A 20,401-nucleotide genomic window follows, 5' to 3' on the forward strand; every position below is an offset into this window, starting at 1 on the left:
CATCTCTGTATTGGCTGTCAGGTCATACATATTTATTTCTATTTGTGCTGTCAATTGATTGGTTTTGTTATGAATGCTGCATGCATGCAGATACAGAGCCTTTAGTTCAGTCTTATACTAATTTTGCAGATTTTGTCCTTATCTGCTGATGCATTCATAAGTTTGTACACTCTGATCCTTCATGCCATGCTCTGATTATCATTACCCTTATTGCTACCTTTTCCCTTATCTTATCCTTTCCCTTTAATTTACCACATGTTTACTCATGTGAGGTCTCCCCCCACGATTTAGTTTAAAGCCCTCTCTGCCGCCCTAATTATACAACTCACCAGAACACTGGTCCCAGCACGATTCAGATGAAGACCATCCCAGTGGTTCAGCTCCCACTTTCCCCAGTACTGGTGCCAATGCCCCATGAATCAGAATCCATTACTCCCACACAAAACTTTGAACCATTCATTCAACATGCTAGTTTTATTTACCCTATGCCAATTCGCTTGGGGCTCAGGTAGTAATCCAAAGATTATTAATTATTAATCCAAACCTTTGAGGTTCTGCTTTTTAATTTATCCCCTGGCTGCTCATACTCCCTGAGCAGAAACACTTTCCTAGTCCTAAACATTTCACTGGTATCTATGTGGACCACGACAATGGGATCCTCCCTCTTCTACTGCAAGCTCCTCTCCAGCCCTGAGCAGATGTCCTGAACTCTGGCACCAGGCAGGTAACACAACCATCTGAACTCTCGCTCTCAGCGACAGAGAACTGTGTCTATACCCCTGCATATACTGTCTCCTATCAGCACCAAATTCCTATTTACTCCCCCAGTTGAATGGATTCCTGTATCACAGTGTCATGGTTAGTTTGCTCATCCACCCTGCAGTCCTTGCTCTAATCCACACAAACTGCAAGAACCTCAAACCTGTTGGACAATTACAAAGGCTAAGGCTCCTCCACTTCTGCCTTCTCGATCCCCATACATACCTCACTTTCAGTCACACCCCTCTGTCCCTGACCAAATCAGACAATCCTATCCGAAGGGGTGTGACTGCCTTCTGGAACAAAGTGTCCAGGTAGCTTACCCCCTCCCTGAGGTATCACAGTGTCTGTAGCTCGGCCTCCAGCTCAGTCACTCTGAGCCAAAGCTCCTCGAGCCGTGGACACTTACTGCAGATATGATTACCATTTGGTGTCCACCAGCTCCCACATACCGCAGCTGCAACATATCACCTGACTTGCCATCCTTATTGCGCTTTACTTAACTAATTAATTAATTTCTTTTTTTAATGTATTACATTATTGCAATTTAAAGGTTACCGAGGCAAGCAATGAAGATTATTCTGGGTATCAGGAATTTAACATGTCAGAAAGGTGAAGGAAACTGTGAAAACCAGAAACTTCTGTGGTGATCAAACTGAGGTTTCAAAGATTATTAAGTAAATTAAGAAAATTGATGACAATAGGAGATGTGGGTTACAAATAAGACAAAGATTAAAAATTGGCAATAAAAACAGAAACCGCTGGCACAGAGTCAGGAAAAAGAAAGCAGGAAAAGAAAAAAGGAGAGGTCTGTTATTGGGTGGAGGACAGAAGATAACTAAATTACATAAGTGATGATTTTTTAAAACATATATTATTCATGCATAGGATCCGAGCATTGCTGGCCAGGCCAGCATTTATTGCCCATCCCTAATTGCCATTGAGAAGGTGGTGGTGATCTGCCTTATTGAACCACTGCAGTCCATGTTGGGTGCTATTAGGAAGGGAGTGGCACAAGGCAAAAGAAAGTAAAAATGAGAAAAATTAGAAATGAGTAAATTAGGGCTTGGAGAGAAAGTCCAATTAAAAATTTTCCCTCAAATGGTAAGGAGTTGTGGAATTATTTACCAGGAAAGGATATTAAACCCAGTAGTATAAAAAGGACAATTTGATGCACAGAAGAAGGGAAATCTAAAAGCAAAATACTGCAGAGCTGGGCTGGATTTCACCAGCCATGTGGAGACAGGGTTGAGGACAGAAGACACCCGGGAAGTTAGGGGGGGAAACCCCATCGGGCTCCGTGACGTATTCCCACTGCCAAGGAGTTTTCCTAGGATCGGCTGCTAATTGAACCAGCTGTCCACCCCACGGAGGTAGGCAGCCAATTAGAGTGGTTAAGGCCACAATTAGGATCGATTTTGCGGCATCGCTGGAACTTTACACCAGTGGAGCAATCCCCGCCATGTGTGGAGATTGCTATCTCATTGGAGGCAACCTCCTGTAGCAGGTCGGGTACCACCAGAGCTGGAGGTTCCATACCCCAATGATGGGGCCACGTGGATGAAAGGCCACAATCGTGGCTGCGTCCAACCTTGCGGAGGGGTTTCCCCTCCATCCAAATGTCTTCAGGAGTCTTAAGTGCAACTCTTTGTATGTTGGCATTCATAGCGAAAGGATTCGAGTACAGGAGCAGGATGTCTTGCTGCAATTATACAGGGCCTTGGTGAGGCCACACCTGGAATATTGTGTGCAGTTTTGGTCTTATCTCAGGAAGGATGTTCTTGCTATACAGGGAGTGCAGCAAAGGTTTACCAGACTGATTCCTGGGATGGCGGGACTGACGTATGAGGAGAGATTGAGTCGGTTAGGATTATATTCGCTGGAGTTCAGAAGAGTGAGGGGGGATCTCATAGAAACCTATAAAATTCTAACAGGACTTGACAGGGTAGATGCAGGAAGGATGTTCCCGATGGTGGGGGAGTCCAGAACCAGCGGTCATAATCTAAGGAAACGGGATAAACCTTTCAGGACTGAGATGAGGAGAAATTTCTTCACCCAGAGAGTGGTGAGCCTGTGGAACTCGCTACGACAGAAAGCAGTTAAGGCCAAGACATTGTATGTTTTCAAGAAGGAGTTAGATATAGCTCTTGGGTCTAAAGGGATCAAAGGGTATGGGGCGATAGCCGGAACAGGCTACTGAGTTGGATGATCAACCATCATCATAATGAATGGCGGAGCAGGCTCGAAGGGCCGAATGGCCTACTCCTGCTCCTATTTTCTATGTTTCTATATTTCTATGTTTCTTCTCTGTTGGCCAGCATGGGCGCCTCCATATTGAGGTTCCTGCACAGTCCCTAACCTACTTCAGCAGCGGCCATCTGTTCTTATGGGGCTGCTGAGGCTCCAGAGCTGCTGGCCCTCTATTTGGGGAGCCCACCTGCCATCATTAATAAGATTTCCAGTGCTGAGATGGCCAATTAGGAGGCCACCTCTTGTAAGAGGAGAATTTTTTTCTCTCAGAGGGTTGTGCGACTTTGGAATTCTCTGCCTCAGAAGGTGCTGGAGGCGGGGTTATTGAATATTTTTAAGGCGGAGGTTGATAGATTCTTTTAGGCAAGGGAATCAAAAATTATCAGGAGGAGCTGAGAGTGTGGAATTCGAGTCAGAAACAGATCAGCCATGATCTTATTGAATGGTGGAGCAGGCTTGAGGGGCCGAATGGCCTACTTCTGCTCCTAATTCGTATATATGGTCGCACGATCGCATTACCCTCAGTGCTTCTTCCAAGTGTTATTCAACATGGAGGAACATTCATTCATCAGCTGAACAAAGGAGCAGGACTAGGCCAGTCAGCCCATCCAGCCTGCTCCACCATTCAATATAATCCATGTTGAATAACACTTCGAAGAAGCACTGAGGTTAACAAAGGCTCAGAATGTACTCTGGGTGGGAAACTTCAATGTCCATCAGTAAGAGTGGTTTGGTAGTACCACTAGGTGGTCCCAGGTCCGCACTTCAATGCCTTTTCCAACACTACCGCCATATCCCTTGATGTCATTGGTATTTGGAAATCTGTCAATCTCAACTTTAAACATACTCAATGACTGAGCTTCCACAGCCCTCTGGGGTAGAGAATTCCAAAGATTCACAACCCTCTGAATAAAGAAATTTCTCCTCATCTCTGTCTTAAGTGTCTTTTCTCTTATTTTGAACTTGCAACCTTTGGTTCTAAACTCCAAAACCAGAGAAACATCTTACCTTCATCTATCCTGTCAATCCCTTTGAGTATTTTGTAGGTTTCAATGAGATTACCTCTCATTCTTCGAAATTCTAGAGAATACAGGCCCAGTTTCCCCATCATTTTTTTAAATTCATTCTTGGGATGTGGGTGTCGCTGGCAAGGCCAGCAATTATTGCCTATCCATAATCGCCCTTGAGAAGGTGATGCAGTTTATGTGAGGTAGGTACACCCACAGTGCTGTTAGGAAGGGAGTTCCATGATTTTGACCTCGTGATAGTGAAGGAATGGAGGTATAGTTCCAAGTCAGGATGGGGTGTGGCTTGGAGCAGAACTTACAGGTGGTGGTGTTCCCATGCGTCTGCTGCCCTTGTTCTTCTAGGTGGTAGAGACCGAGGGTTTGGAAGATGCTGTCCAAGGAGCTTTGGTGCATTGCTGCAGTGCATCTTGTAGACAGTGCAAACTGCTGCCACTGTGCATCGGTGGTGGACAGAGCGAATGTTTGTAGATGGGGTGCCAATCAAGCGGGCTGCTTTGTCCTGGATGGTGTCGAGCTTCTTGAGTGTTGTTGAGCTGCACTCATCCAGGCAAGTGGAGAGTATCGTCTCAGGATTCCCAACCTCTGACCTGCTCTTGTAGCCACGGTATTTATATTGCTACTCCAGTTCAGTTCTGGTCAATGGTAACTCCCAGGATGTTGATAGTGGGGGATTCAGTGATTGTAATGCCATTGAATGTCAAGGGGAGATGGTTAGATTCTCTCTTGTTGGAGATAGTCATTGCCTGGCACTTGTGTGGCGCAAGTGTTACTTGCCACTTATCAGCCCAAGCCTGGATATTGTCCAGGTCTTGCCGCATTTCTACACGGACTGCTTCAGTATCTGAGGAGTCATGAATAGTGCTGAACATTGTGCAATCATCAGCGAACATCCCCACTTCTGACCTTATGATTGAAGTTAGGTCATTGATGAAACAGCTGAAGATGGTTAGGCCTCAGACACTATCCTGAGGAATTCCTGCAGTGATGGCCTGGAGCTCAGATGATTGACTTCCAACAACCACAACCATCTTCCTTTGCGCTAGGTATGACTCCAGCCAGCGGAGGGTTTTCCCCCTGATTCCCATTGATTCCAGTTTTGCTAGGGCTCCTTGATGCCATACTCGGTCAAATGCTGCTTTGATGTTACGGGCAGTCACTTTCACCTCACCTCTTGAGTTCAGCTCTTTTGTCCATGTTTGAACCAAGGCTGTGATGAGGTCAGGAGCTGAGTGGCCCTGGCAGAATCCAAACTGAGCGTCACTGAGCAGATTATTGCGAAACAAGTGCTGCTTGATGGCACTGTTGCTGACACCTTCCATCACTTTACTGATGATTGAGAGCAGGCTGATGGGGCGGTAATTGGCCAGGTTGGACTTGTCCTGCTTTTTGTGTACAGGACATACCTGGGCAATTTTCCACATTGCAGGGTAGATGCCAGTGTTGTAGCTGTACAAAGAACAAAGAACAAAGAACAGTACAGCACAGGAACAGGCCATTCGGCCCTCCAAGCCTGCACCGATCTTGATGCCTGCTGAAACTAACACCTTCTGCACTTCCGGGGCCCATATCCCTCTATTCCCTTCCTATTCATATATTTGTCAAGATGTCTCTTAAACGTCGCTATCGTATCTGCTTCCACCACCTCCCCTGGCAGCAAGTTCCAGGCACTCACCACCCTCTGTGTAATAAAACTTGCCTCGCACATCCCCTCGAAACTTTGCCCCTTGCACCTTAAACCTATGTCCCCTAGTAACTGACTCTTACACCCTGGGAAAAAGCTTCCGACTATCCACTCTGCCTATGCCGCTCATCACTTTGTAAACCTCCATCATGTCGCCCCTCCACCTCCGTCGTTCCAGTGAAAACAATCCGAGTTTTTCCAACCTCTCCTCATAGCTAATGCCCTCCAGACCAGGGAACATCCTGGTAAACCTTCTCTGTACCCTCTCCAAAGCCTCCACGTCCTTCTGGTAGTGTGGCGACCAGAATTGCACGCAATATTCTAAGTGTGGCGTAACTAAGGTTCTGTACAGCTGCAACATGACTTGCCAATTTTTATACTCTATGCCCTGACCGATGAAGGCAAGCATGCCGTATGCCTTCTTGACTACCTTATCCACCTGCGTTGTCACTTTCAATGACCTGTGGACCTGTACACCCAGATCTCTCTGCCTGTCAATACTCCTAAGGGTTTTGCCATTTACTGTATACCTCCCACCTGCATTAGATCTTCCAAAATGCATGACCTCACATTTGTCCGGATTAAACTCCATCTGCCATTTTTCCGCCCAAGTCTCCAACCGATCTATATCCTGCTGTATCCTCTGAAAATCCTCATCATTATCCGCAACTCCACCAACCTTTGTGTCGTCCACAAACTTACGAATCAGACCAGCTACATTTTCCTCCAAATCATTTATACTGGAACAGCTTGGCTAGCGGCGTGGCAAGTTCTGGAGCACAGGTCTTCAGTACTATTGCCGGAATATTGTCAGGGCCCATAGCTTTTGCAGTATCTAGTGTCTTCAGTCGTTTCTTGATATCACGCGGATTGAATCGAATTGGCTGAAGTCTGGCATCTGTGATGCTGGGGACTTCAGGAGGAGGCCGAGATGAATCATCAACTCAGCGCTTCTGGCTGAAGATTGTTGCAAATGCTTCAGCCTTATCTTTCGCACTGATGTGCTGGGCTTCCCCATCATTGAGGATGGGGATATTTGTGGAGCCACCTCCTCCAGTTAGTTGTTTAATTGACCATCACCATTCTCGGCTGGATGTGGAAGGACTGCAGAGCTTAGATCTGATCCGTTGGTTATGGGATCGCTTAGCTCTGTCTATCGCATGTTGCTTACACAGTTTGGCATGCAGATAGTCCTGTGTTGTAGCTTCACCAGGTTGACACCTCATTTTGAGGTATGCCTGGTGCTGCTCCTGGCATGCCTTCCTGCACTCTTCATTGAACCAGGGTTGGTCTCCTGGCTTGATGGTAATGGTAGAGTGGGGGATATGCCAGGCCATGAGGTCACAGATTGTGGTTGAGTACAATTCTGCTGCTGCTGATGGCCCACAGCGCCTCGTGGATGCCCAGTTTTGCATTGCTAGATCTGTTCGAAATCTATCCTATTTAGCATGGTGATAGTGCCACACAACACGATGGACGGTATCCTCAATGTGAAGGCGGGACTTCGTCTCCACAAGGACTATGCGGTGGTCACTCCTACCAATACTGTCATGGACAGAAGCATCTGCGGCAGGCAGATTGGTGAGGATGAGGTCAAGTATGTTTTTCCCTTGTGTTGGTTCCCTCACCGCCTGCTGCAGACCCAGTCTAGCAGCTATGTCCTTTAGGACCGCTAGCTTGGTGAGTAGTGGTGCTACCGAGGCACTCTTGGTGATGAACATTGAAGTCCCCCACCTAGAGTACATTTTGTGCCCTTGCCACCCTCATTGCTTCCTCCAAGTGGTGTTCAACATGGAGGAGTACTGAGTCATCAGCTGAGGGACGGCGGTAGGTGGTTATCGGTTGGGGGTTACCTTGCCCATGCTTGACCTGATGCCATGAGACTTCATGGGGTCCGGAGTCAATGTTGAGGACTCCAAGGGCAACTCTCTCCCTACTGTGTACCACTGTGCCACCACCTCTGGTGGGTCTGTCCTGCCAGTGGGACAGGACATACCCGGGGATGGTGATGGCAGTATCTGGGACATTGTCTGTAAGGTATGATTCCGTGAGTATGACTATGTCAGGCTGTTGTTTGACTCGTCTGTGGGACAGCTCTCCCAACTTTGGCACAAGCCCCAGATGTTAGTCAGGAGGACTTTGCAGGGTCGATAGGGCTGGGTTTGCCAATGTCGTTTCCGGTGCCTCGGTCGATGCTGGGTGGTCCGTCCGGTTTCATTCCTTTTTATTGACTTTGTAGCAGTTAGGTACAACTGAGTGGCTTGCTAGGCCATTTCAGAGGGCATGTAAGAGTTAACCAGATTGCTGTGGGTCTGGAGTCACATGTAGGCCAGACCAGGTAAGGACAGCAGATTTCCTTCCCTAAAGGACATTAGTGAACCAGATGGGTTTTTACAACAATCGACAATGGTTTCATAGCCATCCTTAAACTAGTTTTTAATTCCAGATTTATTAATTAAATTCAAATTCCACCTTCTGCCGTGGTGGGATTCGAACCCATGTCCCCAGAGAAATACCCTGGGTCTCTGGGTTACTAGTCCAGTGATAATACCACTATGCCACTGCCTACCCCTATATATTTTCCCAATCCACCTCAGACAATTTGCCTCTCATACCTTCATAATTTCCTTTGTTCAAATTTAACACCCTGGCTTCAGATTGAACCACCTCACTTTCAAACACCATGTAAAATTCTATGATATTATGGTCACTCATCCCTAAAGGTTCTTTTACAACAAGATTATTAATTAACCCTTTCTCATTACATAATATTAGATCTAAAATAGTCTGTTCTCTAGTCGGTTCCTCAACATACTGCTCTCAAAAACCATCCTTCACACACTCCAGAAATTCATCCTCCACAGCATTAGGTTAAACCGTCTATATGCAGATAGAAGTCACCCATGATTACTGTATTACCCATGCTACATGCTTCTCTAATCTTCTGATTAATACCATGCCCCACACTACTCTTTGGCGATCTATGAACAACTCCTGCCAATGTTTGCTACCACTTGCTATTTCTTAGCTCCACCCAAACAGATTCACATTTTGTTCTTCCGATCTGACTTACTAATGTACTTATCCCATCCCTTATTATCAGCACACCACCTCCTTTTCCTTTATCCCTGTCCTTCCTAAATGTTGAATATCCTTGAATATTCAGTTCCCAGTCTTGGTCACCCTATAGCCACGTTTCTGTAATTGCAATTAGATCCTACCCATTTACCTCTGATTATGCCTTTAAATCATCTTTCTTGTTGTGAGTGCTATGTGCTTTCAGGTAGAGTGCTCTTAACCTTGTCTTCTTGACATTATTCTGCATTCTAAGCCTAGTTGATGCTCGCCTTTGTTTCGTCTCCCTTCTCATGTTGCTTGCTACTTTTCTACCTCCTGTTACCAGTTTTACTTCCTTCCAATTTGAGCTATCCCTCAGATTTCCATCCCCCTGAGAGAAGCGGTAGGTGGTAATCAGCAGAAGGTATCCTCGCCCATGTTTGACCTGATGCCTTGAGATTTCCTAGACTCCGGAGTCAATGTTGAGGTCTCCCAGGGCCACTCCCTCTCGACTATACCATTGATTCACCACATCTTCTGGGTCTATCCTGCTAGTGGAATAACTCATGCCCATAAGACATGATGATGGAGGAGTCTGAGACATTGGCTGTAAGATATGGTTCGGTGAGTATGACAATGTCAAGTTGTTGCTTGACTCGTCTGTGGCGCAGCTCTCCCAATTTTGGCACAATGCCCCAGATGTTAATAATATTGGATGTTGACTTGAAATGCAAGAGGTATTGCTGATACATGTGACAACAATTTCAATTGGCCAACTGGGTTGCAGAACACTTTTTGGCAATTGAAGTAAATTTAATTTTGAGAGATGGCATAGCAAGAAATTTATGTTTAATTGATAGGAAAGAAAAACGTAACAAAGATTTGCATGCAGAAGTAAAATATGCTGTGGTCAAAGCTTGATAACAGAAAATTTACTAAAACTGCCCAGCGAATGTTAGTAATATACTATAGAAGACGGACATCTTTTAATAATTTTCCTCAGAGTAGATTCATCAACAAGGCCACAGGATGTGTGGGGTCAAAGGGCGAAGAGATGTCATAAACAACACAACAGAGTGTGAAATGGTTAGTGTTCTTGTTCTTTGTAATATGTTGAAGATAACTAATATTGAAAAATGTTAGCAAAAGCAGATATACTTTAAAGGCCTTCCTTCAACCTGTAGCAGTGGTGATTAGCTAAGGCTCAGTTTTAGAGTATAGGAGGACGACTGAATAAGCAGGTTCATGCTCACAAAATAATAATGAACTGTAGTGGCTTTATTGTTCTGGGACATTGTAGAGTGTACAGTCATAAACCTATGTGATATTAAAGCAAAGACTTAGTAACAACTTTCTATCACTTTCCTGTTTGGGAATTGTGGGGAAAATATATTACTTGGCTAATAATTTTTATCTGACTACATTGATTGCTGTTCCTTCAGTTGCCTAGACCCTAAGCTCTGGAATTCCCTCCCTACACAACTCCACCTCTCTAACTCTCTCTCCTCCTTTAAGACATTCCTTAAAACCTACTCTTTGACCAAGCTTTTGGTCATCTGCCCTCATATCTCATGATGTGGCTCAGTGTTATGTTTTGTTTTATAATGCACCTGTGAAGCACCTTGGGATGTTTTATTGCATTAAAGGTGCTATATAAATATAAGTTGTTGTTGTACACCAATTAAGGAAGTGACAATTCCCAATGTTTGTTATTTATGGTCAAGACTCCTTGCTGGTAGCATGAAATAGGAACCCTCCTGCCCACTACCCACCCTCCCCGCAACCCCCTCACCCCCACCACCACACCATAAAGCAATGCACTTTGTTGTTCATTTATAAGGTGCATAATTCTGAATAATAGTATGCAAAATATTGCTCATACCTTGCTGATTGACAAGAAATTCAAACATGGTCTGGGTGCTACCTGCAGGGATCTTAGGTAGGTCAAGTTTGCTGCTGTGTTTTTGTAGGAACTGCTCAAGTTTAACTCTGCTGTCTAATTCCAACAAGGCACCGATACTCCACATCAGCACAAATACAAAGAGACGCCCAACTTGCAAAGCATCAGAAATTCCTCCATCTTCCCTTGAAGGAATCAAACCATCTAGCAAGGTAATGGACTAAAGGAAAAAAAAAGTTTGGGTTGTTAATGAATACCTCTCTATGACTTGGATATTTCCTCTAAAGGAAACATTAAGACTGTTAAATGTTCAAAAGTACATCAACATCCCAGTGGAGCATAGCACTCATATATCAATATACTGTGCTAGGGAACTGAAGAATGTAGATTCACATTTCAATATTCCATGTGGAGAGCTCCTAACCCTACAGGTAGAAACTGCATTAATGAGAAGGAGTACAAGTAATTTCAGCTTGCTACTAGGCACCTGTCTGAGATTGGTTGCAGAGGAAAACTGGCAGGTTGGGAGTTAATTGCAGACGATATGTAATGCAGGGATGCGGGTGGGGAAGTAAGTCTAATTTTTTATTTATTAATTCTTGGAATATGGATATGACTGGTAAGGACAAAATTTGTTACCCATCTCTTGTTGTCCTTGAGGGGTGGTGGTGGGTCTTAATCTTGAGCTGCTATCATGCAATCTGTCCCTTGGTGCAGAGTTTGATACAAGCAGCTGACATCTTTGGCCAACTCATGAAACCAGCATGGGATGACATCAAGCTGACCCTTAGGACCAAGCTTATAGTGTATAAAGCTTGATTCTTCAGCACCTTGCTGTATAACTGTGAAACATGGTTGACATACAGCAACCATGAAAAGAAGCTCAACAATTTCCATCTTGCCTGTCTGCAGTGCATTATGGGTTTAGCCTGGCAGGATAAAATCACAAATGTGGCAATCCTATCAAAGGCAGAGCTCCCAAGTGTGTTGGTGCTAATGAAACAGAGGTGGCATCGGTGGATCAGACACCTCTGACACCCAAAGATCTTCTGTATGGTGAAGTAGACAGGGCCAGACGACCTTTGGGGAGCCCACAGCTCCACCTCAAGGATGCTTGCAAACGTGACACGAAGGCCCTAAATGTCAACTATCACGCCTGTGAGTCACGAACTGACAAAAGAGGGAAATGGTGACACATGCTGTGGACTGGTGTGCACTACTAAGATGACCAGTTACTACAGGCACCAACATTAAAAACAGTAACTCACAGTGTCACTTGGCAGCTTCACAAGTGGCACTTGTAGCAGAACCTGCCTCTCAAGGATTTACCTTCACAGCCATCAGCAAAGGTGAACCAAGGGAAGACACCCCACCTAAATTAATTGTCTGCTGCGTGTCCATCATTTTTCATGGATGGAAGGATGCCAACCAACCATCCATGTGGTGAAGATGCTCACTGCAATGCTTTTTGGTTGGGAGTTTCAGGATTTTGACCAAGTGATGATGAACGAATGGCAACATATGTCAAAGTGAGTCATATGTGTGACTTGGAGGGGAACTTAGATTGGCTGCTTAAGCAAACAGTGCCACTCAAGCAGACAGCTTTGTCCTAGACTGTGATAAGCTGTTCATATGGATTTACAAACATATGAAATTGACAGACAGGAAAAGACCAGACTCATGATGGCCAGAACATCACGACAAAAATTTTGACTGTTGTTGTAACTGCATCCATCCTGATATTTGCTTTGTAGGTGATAGAAAGGTTTTGGAAAATCAGCAGGTGAACCACTCACCACAGAGTCTGCAACCTCTGTCCTGCTCTACTAGCATGCCATTTATGTGACTAGTCCAGTTGAGTTCCAGGTAGTGGACACAGCAACAGTAATGCTGTTGAATGTCAAGGGGAGGTGATTAGACTCTCTCTTGTTGCAGATGGTCACAGCCTGGTTCTTGTGCAGCATGAATGATATTTGCCACTTATAAGCATAAGGTTGGACTACTTCATTATATAATGTATTGCGAATGGAAATCTGTACAATCAGCAGAGAAAAGGTGCACTTTTGACCTTATGATGGAGGGAAAACCATTGATAAAGCAGCTGATGATAGCTGGGCCTAGGATGCTGCCTTGAGGAGTCCAGCAACAATGTCCTGAAGCTGAGATGTTTGGCCTCCAAGAACCACATCCATTTTCTTTTGTACCAAGTATGACTCCAGCCACTGACTGCAGTGTTTATCTCATAATCCCAGATGACGACAGTTTTACTATTGCTCAAGGGCTGTCAGTCTCACTTTACCACTGGGATTGAGCTCTCATTTGAACCAAGTCTATAATAAGGAGAAGGGTGAGATGGATCATCCAATCCTCATTTCTATTTGAAAATGCTGCAAATGCTTCAGCCTTGTCTCTGACGCTCATTGTTGAAAATGGGGATGTTAATGGATCCTCCTCGTCCTGGTAGTTGTTTAATTGACCACCACCATTTACTGCTGAATCTGGTAGGCTTTTAGAGCTTTGACCAATCCATTGGTTATGGGATCGCTTATCTCTGCCCATACACTATTGCTTCTGCTGTTTAGCATGCATGTAGTTCTGTATTGCAGCATCACCAGAAATTTTGAGATTTTATTTTTATTTATTTTTTTATTTAGAGAAATAGCACTGAAACAGGCCCTTCGGCCCACCGAGTCTGTGCCGACCATCAACCACCCATTTATACTAATCCTACACTAATCCTCTACCCCTACCACATCTCCACCTGTCCCTATATTCCTCTACCACCTACCTATACTAGGGGCAATTTATAATGGCCAATTTACCTATCAACCTGCAAGTCTTTTGGCTGTGGGAGGAAACCGGAGCACCCGGAGAAAACCCACGCAGACACAGGGAGAACTTGCAAACTCCACACAGGCAGTACCCAGAATTGAACCCGGGTCTCTGGAGCTGTGAGGCTGCGGTGCTAACCACTGCGCCACTGTGCCGCCCAGCTTTCCCGCTGGTCTTTCCTCTTCCAGACGTTTCCACAATCTCACAAAGAATGTACCTAGTGCTGCTCCCACATTCTCTTTGTTGAACTGGGGTTGGTCATCTGGCTTGATATTGATGAAGGAGTAAGGGATATGTTGGGTCGTAATGTTATAGATCAGGGTTGTCCAACATACGGCCCGTGGACGAGAATCTGGCCCACCAAAGTTTTCAATTCAGCCTGTTAATCCTTCATAACCTGTGAACAGAAAGGGATGAGATTGATTTTGTTCCATTTGTGTCTCCCAGTTGTTAGCAGTAAGTGAGAGGGGAGTTGGTGCAGTGCAGCCTGTATCTGAGCAATCACTAGTTTTCGCTTCCTGCAGCAAGCGGCACCAAGGGAGGGTAGAGGTAGAATGATGCTTGTGCGATTGATGTGGAATTTCACCAATAAAAAGCGGGAACAGTTTGCCTGCATGTGGATCTTCCTCGAATGGGAGTGGGGGGAGGCAGGACTTGCTGGGAAGACTTGTGCCATCAGTCGAGGGGGTGGAGGTGGTGTGGTCAGCATTCAGAGACAGGTGGGGGAGGTGAGAATGCAGAGACAGTTGGGGTGGGGGTGAGAATGCAGAGACAGTGTGTGGGAAGGGGGGGGGTGAGCACACAGACACTGTTGTGGTAGAGGTGGTTGAGCTCACAGAGACAGTTGGGGCCAGGGGTGAGAACACAGAGACATTGGGGTGGTGGGGAGCAGGGGGTGAACACACAGACACAGTTGTTTGGGGGGGGGTGTGGGGTTGAGCTCACAGAGACAGTGGGGAGAGGTGAGCACATAGACAGTGGGGAGATGAGCACACAGAGACAGTCGGGGCGGGGGGGTGAGAAAGCAGAGACAGTGGGGGGGGGCAGGTGAGCACACAGACACAGTTGGGGATGGTGATCATGCAGAGACAGTGGTGGGTGAGCACACAGACACAGTTGGGAGTGGTGATCATGCAGATACAGTGGGGGTGAGCACACAGAACCTGCTTCCGCCTAGCCTGGGGATCCATCCCGTATTTAACGGGTCCTCGGGCTTTAATTGTCCCGAGGTGGGTCTTCCACCCGCTTGAGGGAGGAGGTCCCGCCTCAGTGAGCTGGCGGCCAATCAGCGGGCCGGCAGCTCTTCGTCCCAAAAGCGCCACTGGGAGCAGTGGCCACTGCTGGGACTGCAGCCCAGCTGACGCCATGGATCCTGGAGAGTGGGTAAGTTGAGCTTGCCTCACTAAGGGGATCGGTCGTGCTCTGGTGTGATGAGAGTGGTCGTTTGGGGGAGGGGAGGCATCTTGGGTCCCGGGGGTGGGTTGGGAGGCAGAGGCGGCCCTCAATCGGGCACACTGTGCCTGACTGCCATGCCATCCCCCTGCTCCCCCCCTCCGGGGCTTGGAAAAGCCAGCAGCTAAGGCTGGGCAGCCTTTCACATCCCCAGCATGCCCGCTTGCCATGGGTAAAATACCCGTGGAGGCGGGCAAGGGCCCTTAAGTGGCTGTTAAGTAGCCACTTAAGGGTCTTGATTGGCCTTGGGCTGGCAGACGTAAAATTCAGCCCTATGACTCTACGAACTGTTGGAAAAAAAGAGGTTAGTAATTTTATTTACTCAATATGACCTAGTTCTAATGCCTTTATCTTTCCGAAATCTGCTCACCGGTCCCTCTGTAGGAAAAATTTTTAATGTGGCCCCTCACATGAAAAGGTTGGACACTCCTGTTAGAGATTGCTGTGGAATATAATTCTGTTGCTGTTGACAGCCCACCATGCCACATGGATGTTCAGTTCGAGCTGTTCTTAATCTATCCCACTTAGCACAGTGGTAGAGTACATGACAGGGTTGAGTCTGTGTACTTGGTATGAAGATGGGACTTTGTCTCCAGCAGGATTGTGCGGTGGTCACTCAATACTGTCATGGAGAGACAGGTAGAATGGTGAGCATGAGATCAAGTTATTCCCTCCTGTTGATTCTCTCACCACCTTCTGCAAGTCTCATCTGGCAGCTCTGTCCTTCAGTACTCGTCTAATTTGGCCAGTGGTAGTACTAACAAGCCAGCTTAGTGATGAACATTGAAGTTCCTCACCCAGAGTATATCCTGTGCAACAGCAAAATACTGCAGATGCTGGAAATCTAGAATAAAAACAGAAAATTCTGGAAATACTCAGCAAGTCTGGCAGCATCTGTAGAGAGAGAAACTGAGTTAACATTTCAGGTCTGTGAACTTTCATCCATATATTCTTTGTACTTGTCCTTATTTGATTTTAAGCAACGAGACTGCTTGGGGTCCAGAGTCAATGTTGAGGATTCCCTGACTGTACAGCACTGTTGTGCCACCTGCAATGGATTTGTCCTGCCGGTGAGAGGGAACATACTGAGAGATGGTATTGGAGGGGTCTGGTTAAAAACACATACACATACAAAGGCGGCATTGCAGTAGAGAAGTTTCCAACCTGTATGATGTAATTACACTCCAGCAGCTCCATTACGGGATTGAGGTTTAATTTCATGTACTCGTAACTATCTTCAAAAGCTTTGTTATACAAGTCTTGTAGAATCTCAGCCTCCCAAGGAGTACGCCTATTTAACCAAGCCTGAAAGCCAAAACATAGAAACTTTCAGAATAATGAGGGGATAGGGGCAATTCATGCTTCAGTTTAACAAGTAAAGAGTTTTGAAATATTGGTAGGAGACACTAATACACTATTTGTTTGTACTTCGTGCTTCTCTCATCATTGGCTAATAGACATTAACAACAAAAATGTTTGCAAAGTGTTATGAGAGTGATTCTGTTTTTGTTAAAAATATTTTAAATGGAATTTATGGTTAAACTGAATAAATATTAAAGCCATAAAGAGGGCACTGAAGGATCCGGATTGGCAACAATGTTACTGGTTGTCACATGACTCAAATTAAAGATAGAACAGAAACCCTGGTAACAGGGGCAGAGAAGTGACACGTGCCCCTTGATTGGACATGCCCAGGAGCAGCAGAGTGCACCTGGGATGGACAGAAAGAAAAAACCTCACAAGATTTTTGGTTGTTGGTCAGTGTGTGTTTTACCTTCTGGAGTGAGCAGCTGATAAAGTCAAGTCTGCTGGAGAAATCCCCCCCAAAAAGAGATAAGACTACAACCCAGATTGCTTTCCAGCAATTCCATAAAAGACCCTGTGAAATCCATTGTGTTGATTCATCTCATGAAGAAAGCCTGCTAAATTACTTCTCAATGTCGCCTGAAAAGAACTGTTCTAAAAGATCTCAGTAACCTGTCTACGTGTACTGAGAAGTTAGACTGTATGCCAGTTTTTGAACAACATATCTCATCTGCTGCTTTTCTTCAAATATGAGCATGTAATCTGCCCAAGTATTTTTTTGTCAGTAACAGAGCTTTGAATTTATAAAAATCCCTTTTAAACCGGTGTATCTGTGCATGTGTGAGTGTGAAGGGATTAAGGTAAAAAGGGAACTTCAAAATTTCAATCTGTGTTTATATGTTTTACATCATAACTAGTTATACTTGTTTTATAATAAACCAATAATTTTGTTGTTCATTAAAGAAACCTGGTTAGTGTGTTCTATTCTGGGAAAAATAGAGTATGTAATTGACTGTATCAGTAAATGGGAAAATTTAAAATATATATTGTGACCTGTGGAGAAGTGGGTCTAGAATAAACAGTGCACTCCTCCTGCCTTGGTCGTAACCAAAGCAAAGACTATTGTTAGGTTATTAATAAGCTATGCAGCAGCATTCTGCAGCTGGTCAAATTGAAAAGTATTTTACACAACCAACCTAGACCTGGCATTAGAAGACTTAATGAAAGGGAAAGCTTTAATGTGTCACCATATCATCACATTATTACAGTAGCCACCCGTAAGGGAGACAGGAAAGAATTTTGTTGGATAAACTTCTTTGCAATATCAGCCCAGACTCCCTACCAAGAGTATGAACAATGCAAAGCCATAAACAGCTGTACCTATAATTGTAAATGTGGACAGAGATGTAAGAAATATAAATTTAAAAAAAAAATTTTAGGAAAACATCATGACAAAGAATTTCCTTGGAACTGCTTCAGCTCCACCATCATAACATCATCAGAAACCACTTACACACGTAAACAAAGAGTTTCCACCACACTTCTGACAAAGTTATGGTGGCAGTGTTGGAGCAGCTCTGAGAAAATTCTCAGCCATGTTTCTCATTGGCATGGAAATGCTACAGCCAGGTCTCTCTCCCAACTAGGCTCCATAGATACGGAAGTAGATTTCCCATTGTTTTCTGAGACCAGTTGTAATAAACTGGACAGAGAAGGACACCTGACAGAGACCTCCATGTCAGCGAGTAAATTGGGTTATATATTTCCTCTGGGAAATGCGAAGCAAAAATTTATTTTACGAAACTGGAAATTGTAATGTATTGCTATGTTCTGAGCATGCCTTTGGTGAGTTTGTTCTGATGAGACTGATTTATCTTCTGTATCTCTGTTACAGACTGCCATAGTAAAGATTACTGGGTCACTGTTACATTTGTAAATGGGACAAAATGACTGCAGCCATGGGATACATCGGAAGGCTAGGAATGTATGACAGAGCTCAAGAACCATTCACTCACATGTTGAAAGAATAGATGTGTTTTTCAGAGGTAATAACATTTTTGAACTTGAAAGTGTTAGGAAAGAGGCCCAGACTCAGAACAAGGCAATTCGTGATTTCAAGAAAGCAGTTTTGATAACTGAGAAAGTCCGAAACTGTATAGCAAACTAACAAACCTTCTTGCTGCCAACAAGGCAAAAGATGTCTAACAAATTTGATTGAATCTTTTGAGGAGGTGACTAGGTGTGTAGATGAGGGTAAAGCAGTTGATGTAGTCTACATGGACTTCAGTAAGGCTTTTGATAAGGTCCCACATGGGAGATTGGTCAAGAAGGTAAGAGCCCATTGGACCCAGGGCAATTTGGCAAATTGGATCCAAAATTGGCTGAGTGGCAGGAGGCAGAGGGTGATGGTCGAGGGCTGTTTTTGTGATTGGAAGCCTATGACCAGTGGTGTGCCGCAAGGATTGGTGCTGGGACCCTTGCTGTTTGTAGTATACATTAATGATTTAGGAGGTATGATCAGTAAGTTCGCAGATGACACAAAAATTGGTGGGGTCGTAAATAGTGAGGAGGAAAGCCTTAGATTACAGGACGGTATTGATGGGCTGGCAAGATGGACAGAGCAGTGGCAGATGGAATTTAATCTGGAGAAGTGTGAGGTGATGCATTTTGGGAGGATTAACAAGGCAAGAAAATATACAATGTATGGTAGGACCAAAGGAAGTACAGAGGTTCAGAGGGACCTTGGTGTACTTGTCTATAAATCACTGAGGGCAGCAGCACAGGTAGATAAGGTGGTTAGGAAGGCATATGCGATACTTGCCTTTATTAGCCGAGGAATAGAATGTAAGAGCAGGGAGGTTATGATGGAGCTGTTTGAACACTAGTTAGGCCACAGTTGGAGTACTGTGTACAGTTCTGGTTGCCACACGACAGGAAGGATGTGTTTGCACTGGAGAAGGTGCAGAGGAGATTCACCAGGATGTTGCCCGGGCTGGAGCATTTCAGCTATGAAGAGAGACTGGATAGGCTAGGGTTGTTTTCCTTCGAGCAGAGAAGGCTGAGGTGGGGGAGGGGGGGACCTGATTGAGGTATACAAAATTATGAGGGGCATAGATAGGGTAGATAGCAAGAAACCTTTTCCCTTAGCGGAGGTGTCAATAACCAGGGGGCATAGATTTAAGGTAAGGGGCAGGAGGTTTAGAGGGGATTTGAGGAAAACATTTTTCACCCAGAGGGTGGTTGGAATCTGGAACACACTGCCTGAAGAGGTGGTAGAGGCAGGAACCCTCACGACATTTAAGAAGTACTTAGATGAGCATGTGAAACACCATAGCATTCAGCCTGGAGCTCGGTGACCAGTGGTGTTCCGCAGGGATCTGTTCTGGGACCTCTGCTCGTTGTGATTTTTATAAATGACTTGGATGAGGAAGTGGAAGGCTGGGTTAGCAAGTTTGCCGATGACACGAAGGTGGCTGGAGTTGTGGATAGTGTGGAAGGCTGTTGAAGGTTGCAACGGGACATTGACAGGATGCAGAGCTGGGCTGAGAAGTGGCAGATGGAGTTCAACCTGGAAAAGTGTGAAGTGATTCATTTTGGAAGGTCGAATTTGAATGCAGAATACAGGCTTAAAGACAGGATTCTTGGTAGTGAGGAGGAACAGAGGGATCTTGGGGTCCATGTCCATAGATCGCTCAAAGTTGCCACCCAAGTTGATAGGGTTGTTAAGAAGGCTTATGGAGTGTTGGCTTTCATTAACAGGGGGATTGAGTTTAAGAGCCGTGAGGTTATGCTGCAGCTCTATAAAGCCCTGGTTAGACCACACTTGGAATATTGTGTTCAGTTCTGGTCGCCTCATTATAGGACTGGAGGGCATGTCTTACGAAGAAAGGTTGAGGGAGCTAGGGCTTTTCTCACTGGAACGAAGAAGGATGAGAGGTGACTTGATAGAGGGGTACAAGATGATGAGAGGCATAGATAGGGTGGATAGCCAGAGACTTTTTCCCAGGGTGGAAAGGGCTATCACCAGGGGGCATAATTTTAAGGTGATTGGAGGAAGGTTTCGGGGAGATGTCAGAGGTAGGTTCTTTACACAGAGAGTAGTTGGTGTGTGGAATGCACTGCCAGCCGTGGTAGTAG

The 20,401-nt window shown here is 45.2% G+C and overlaps 1 protein-coding gene across 1 annotated transcript in view; it reads right to left on the minus strand.

The window, feature by feature from the left end:
- Positions 1-20,401, minus strand: part of LOC137367179 (dynein axonemal heavy chain 8-like) — a 2,062,041-nt gene that overhangs the window by 727,413 nt on the left and 1,314,227 nt on the right. The window contains exons 77-78 of the mRNA XM_068028615.1: positions 16,124-16,264; positions 10,658-10,895 (exon numbers count right to left, since the gene is read on the minus strand). Of these exons, the coding sequence (XP_067884716.1) occupies positions 10,658-10,895; positions 16,124-16,264 (379 nt within the window). The remainder of the gene's footprint in view (positions 1-10,657; positions 10,896-16,123; positions 16,265-20,401) is intronic.

Source organism: Heterodontus francisci, chromosome 3 (assembly GCF_036365525.1).
Source record: "Heterodontus francisci isolate sHetFra1 chromosome 3, sHetFra1.hap1, whole genome shotgun sequence".
NCBI classification, from domain to species: domain Eukaryota; kingdom Metazoa; phylum Chordata; class Chondrichthyes; order Heterodontiformes; family Heterodontidae; genus Heterodontus; species Heterodontus francisci.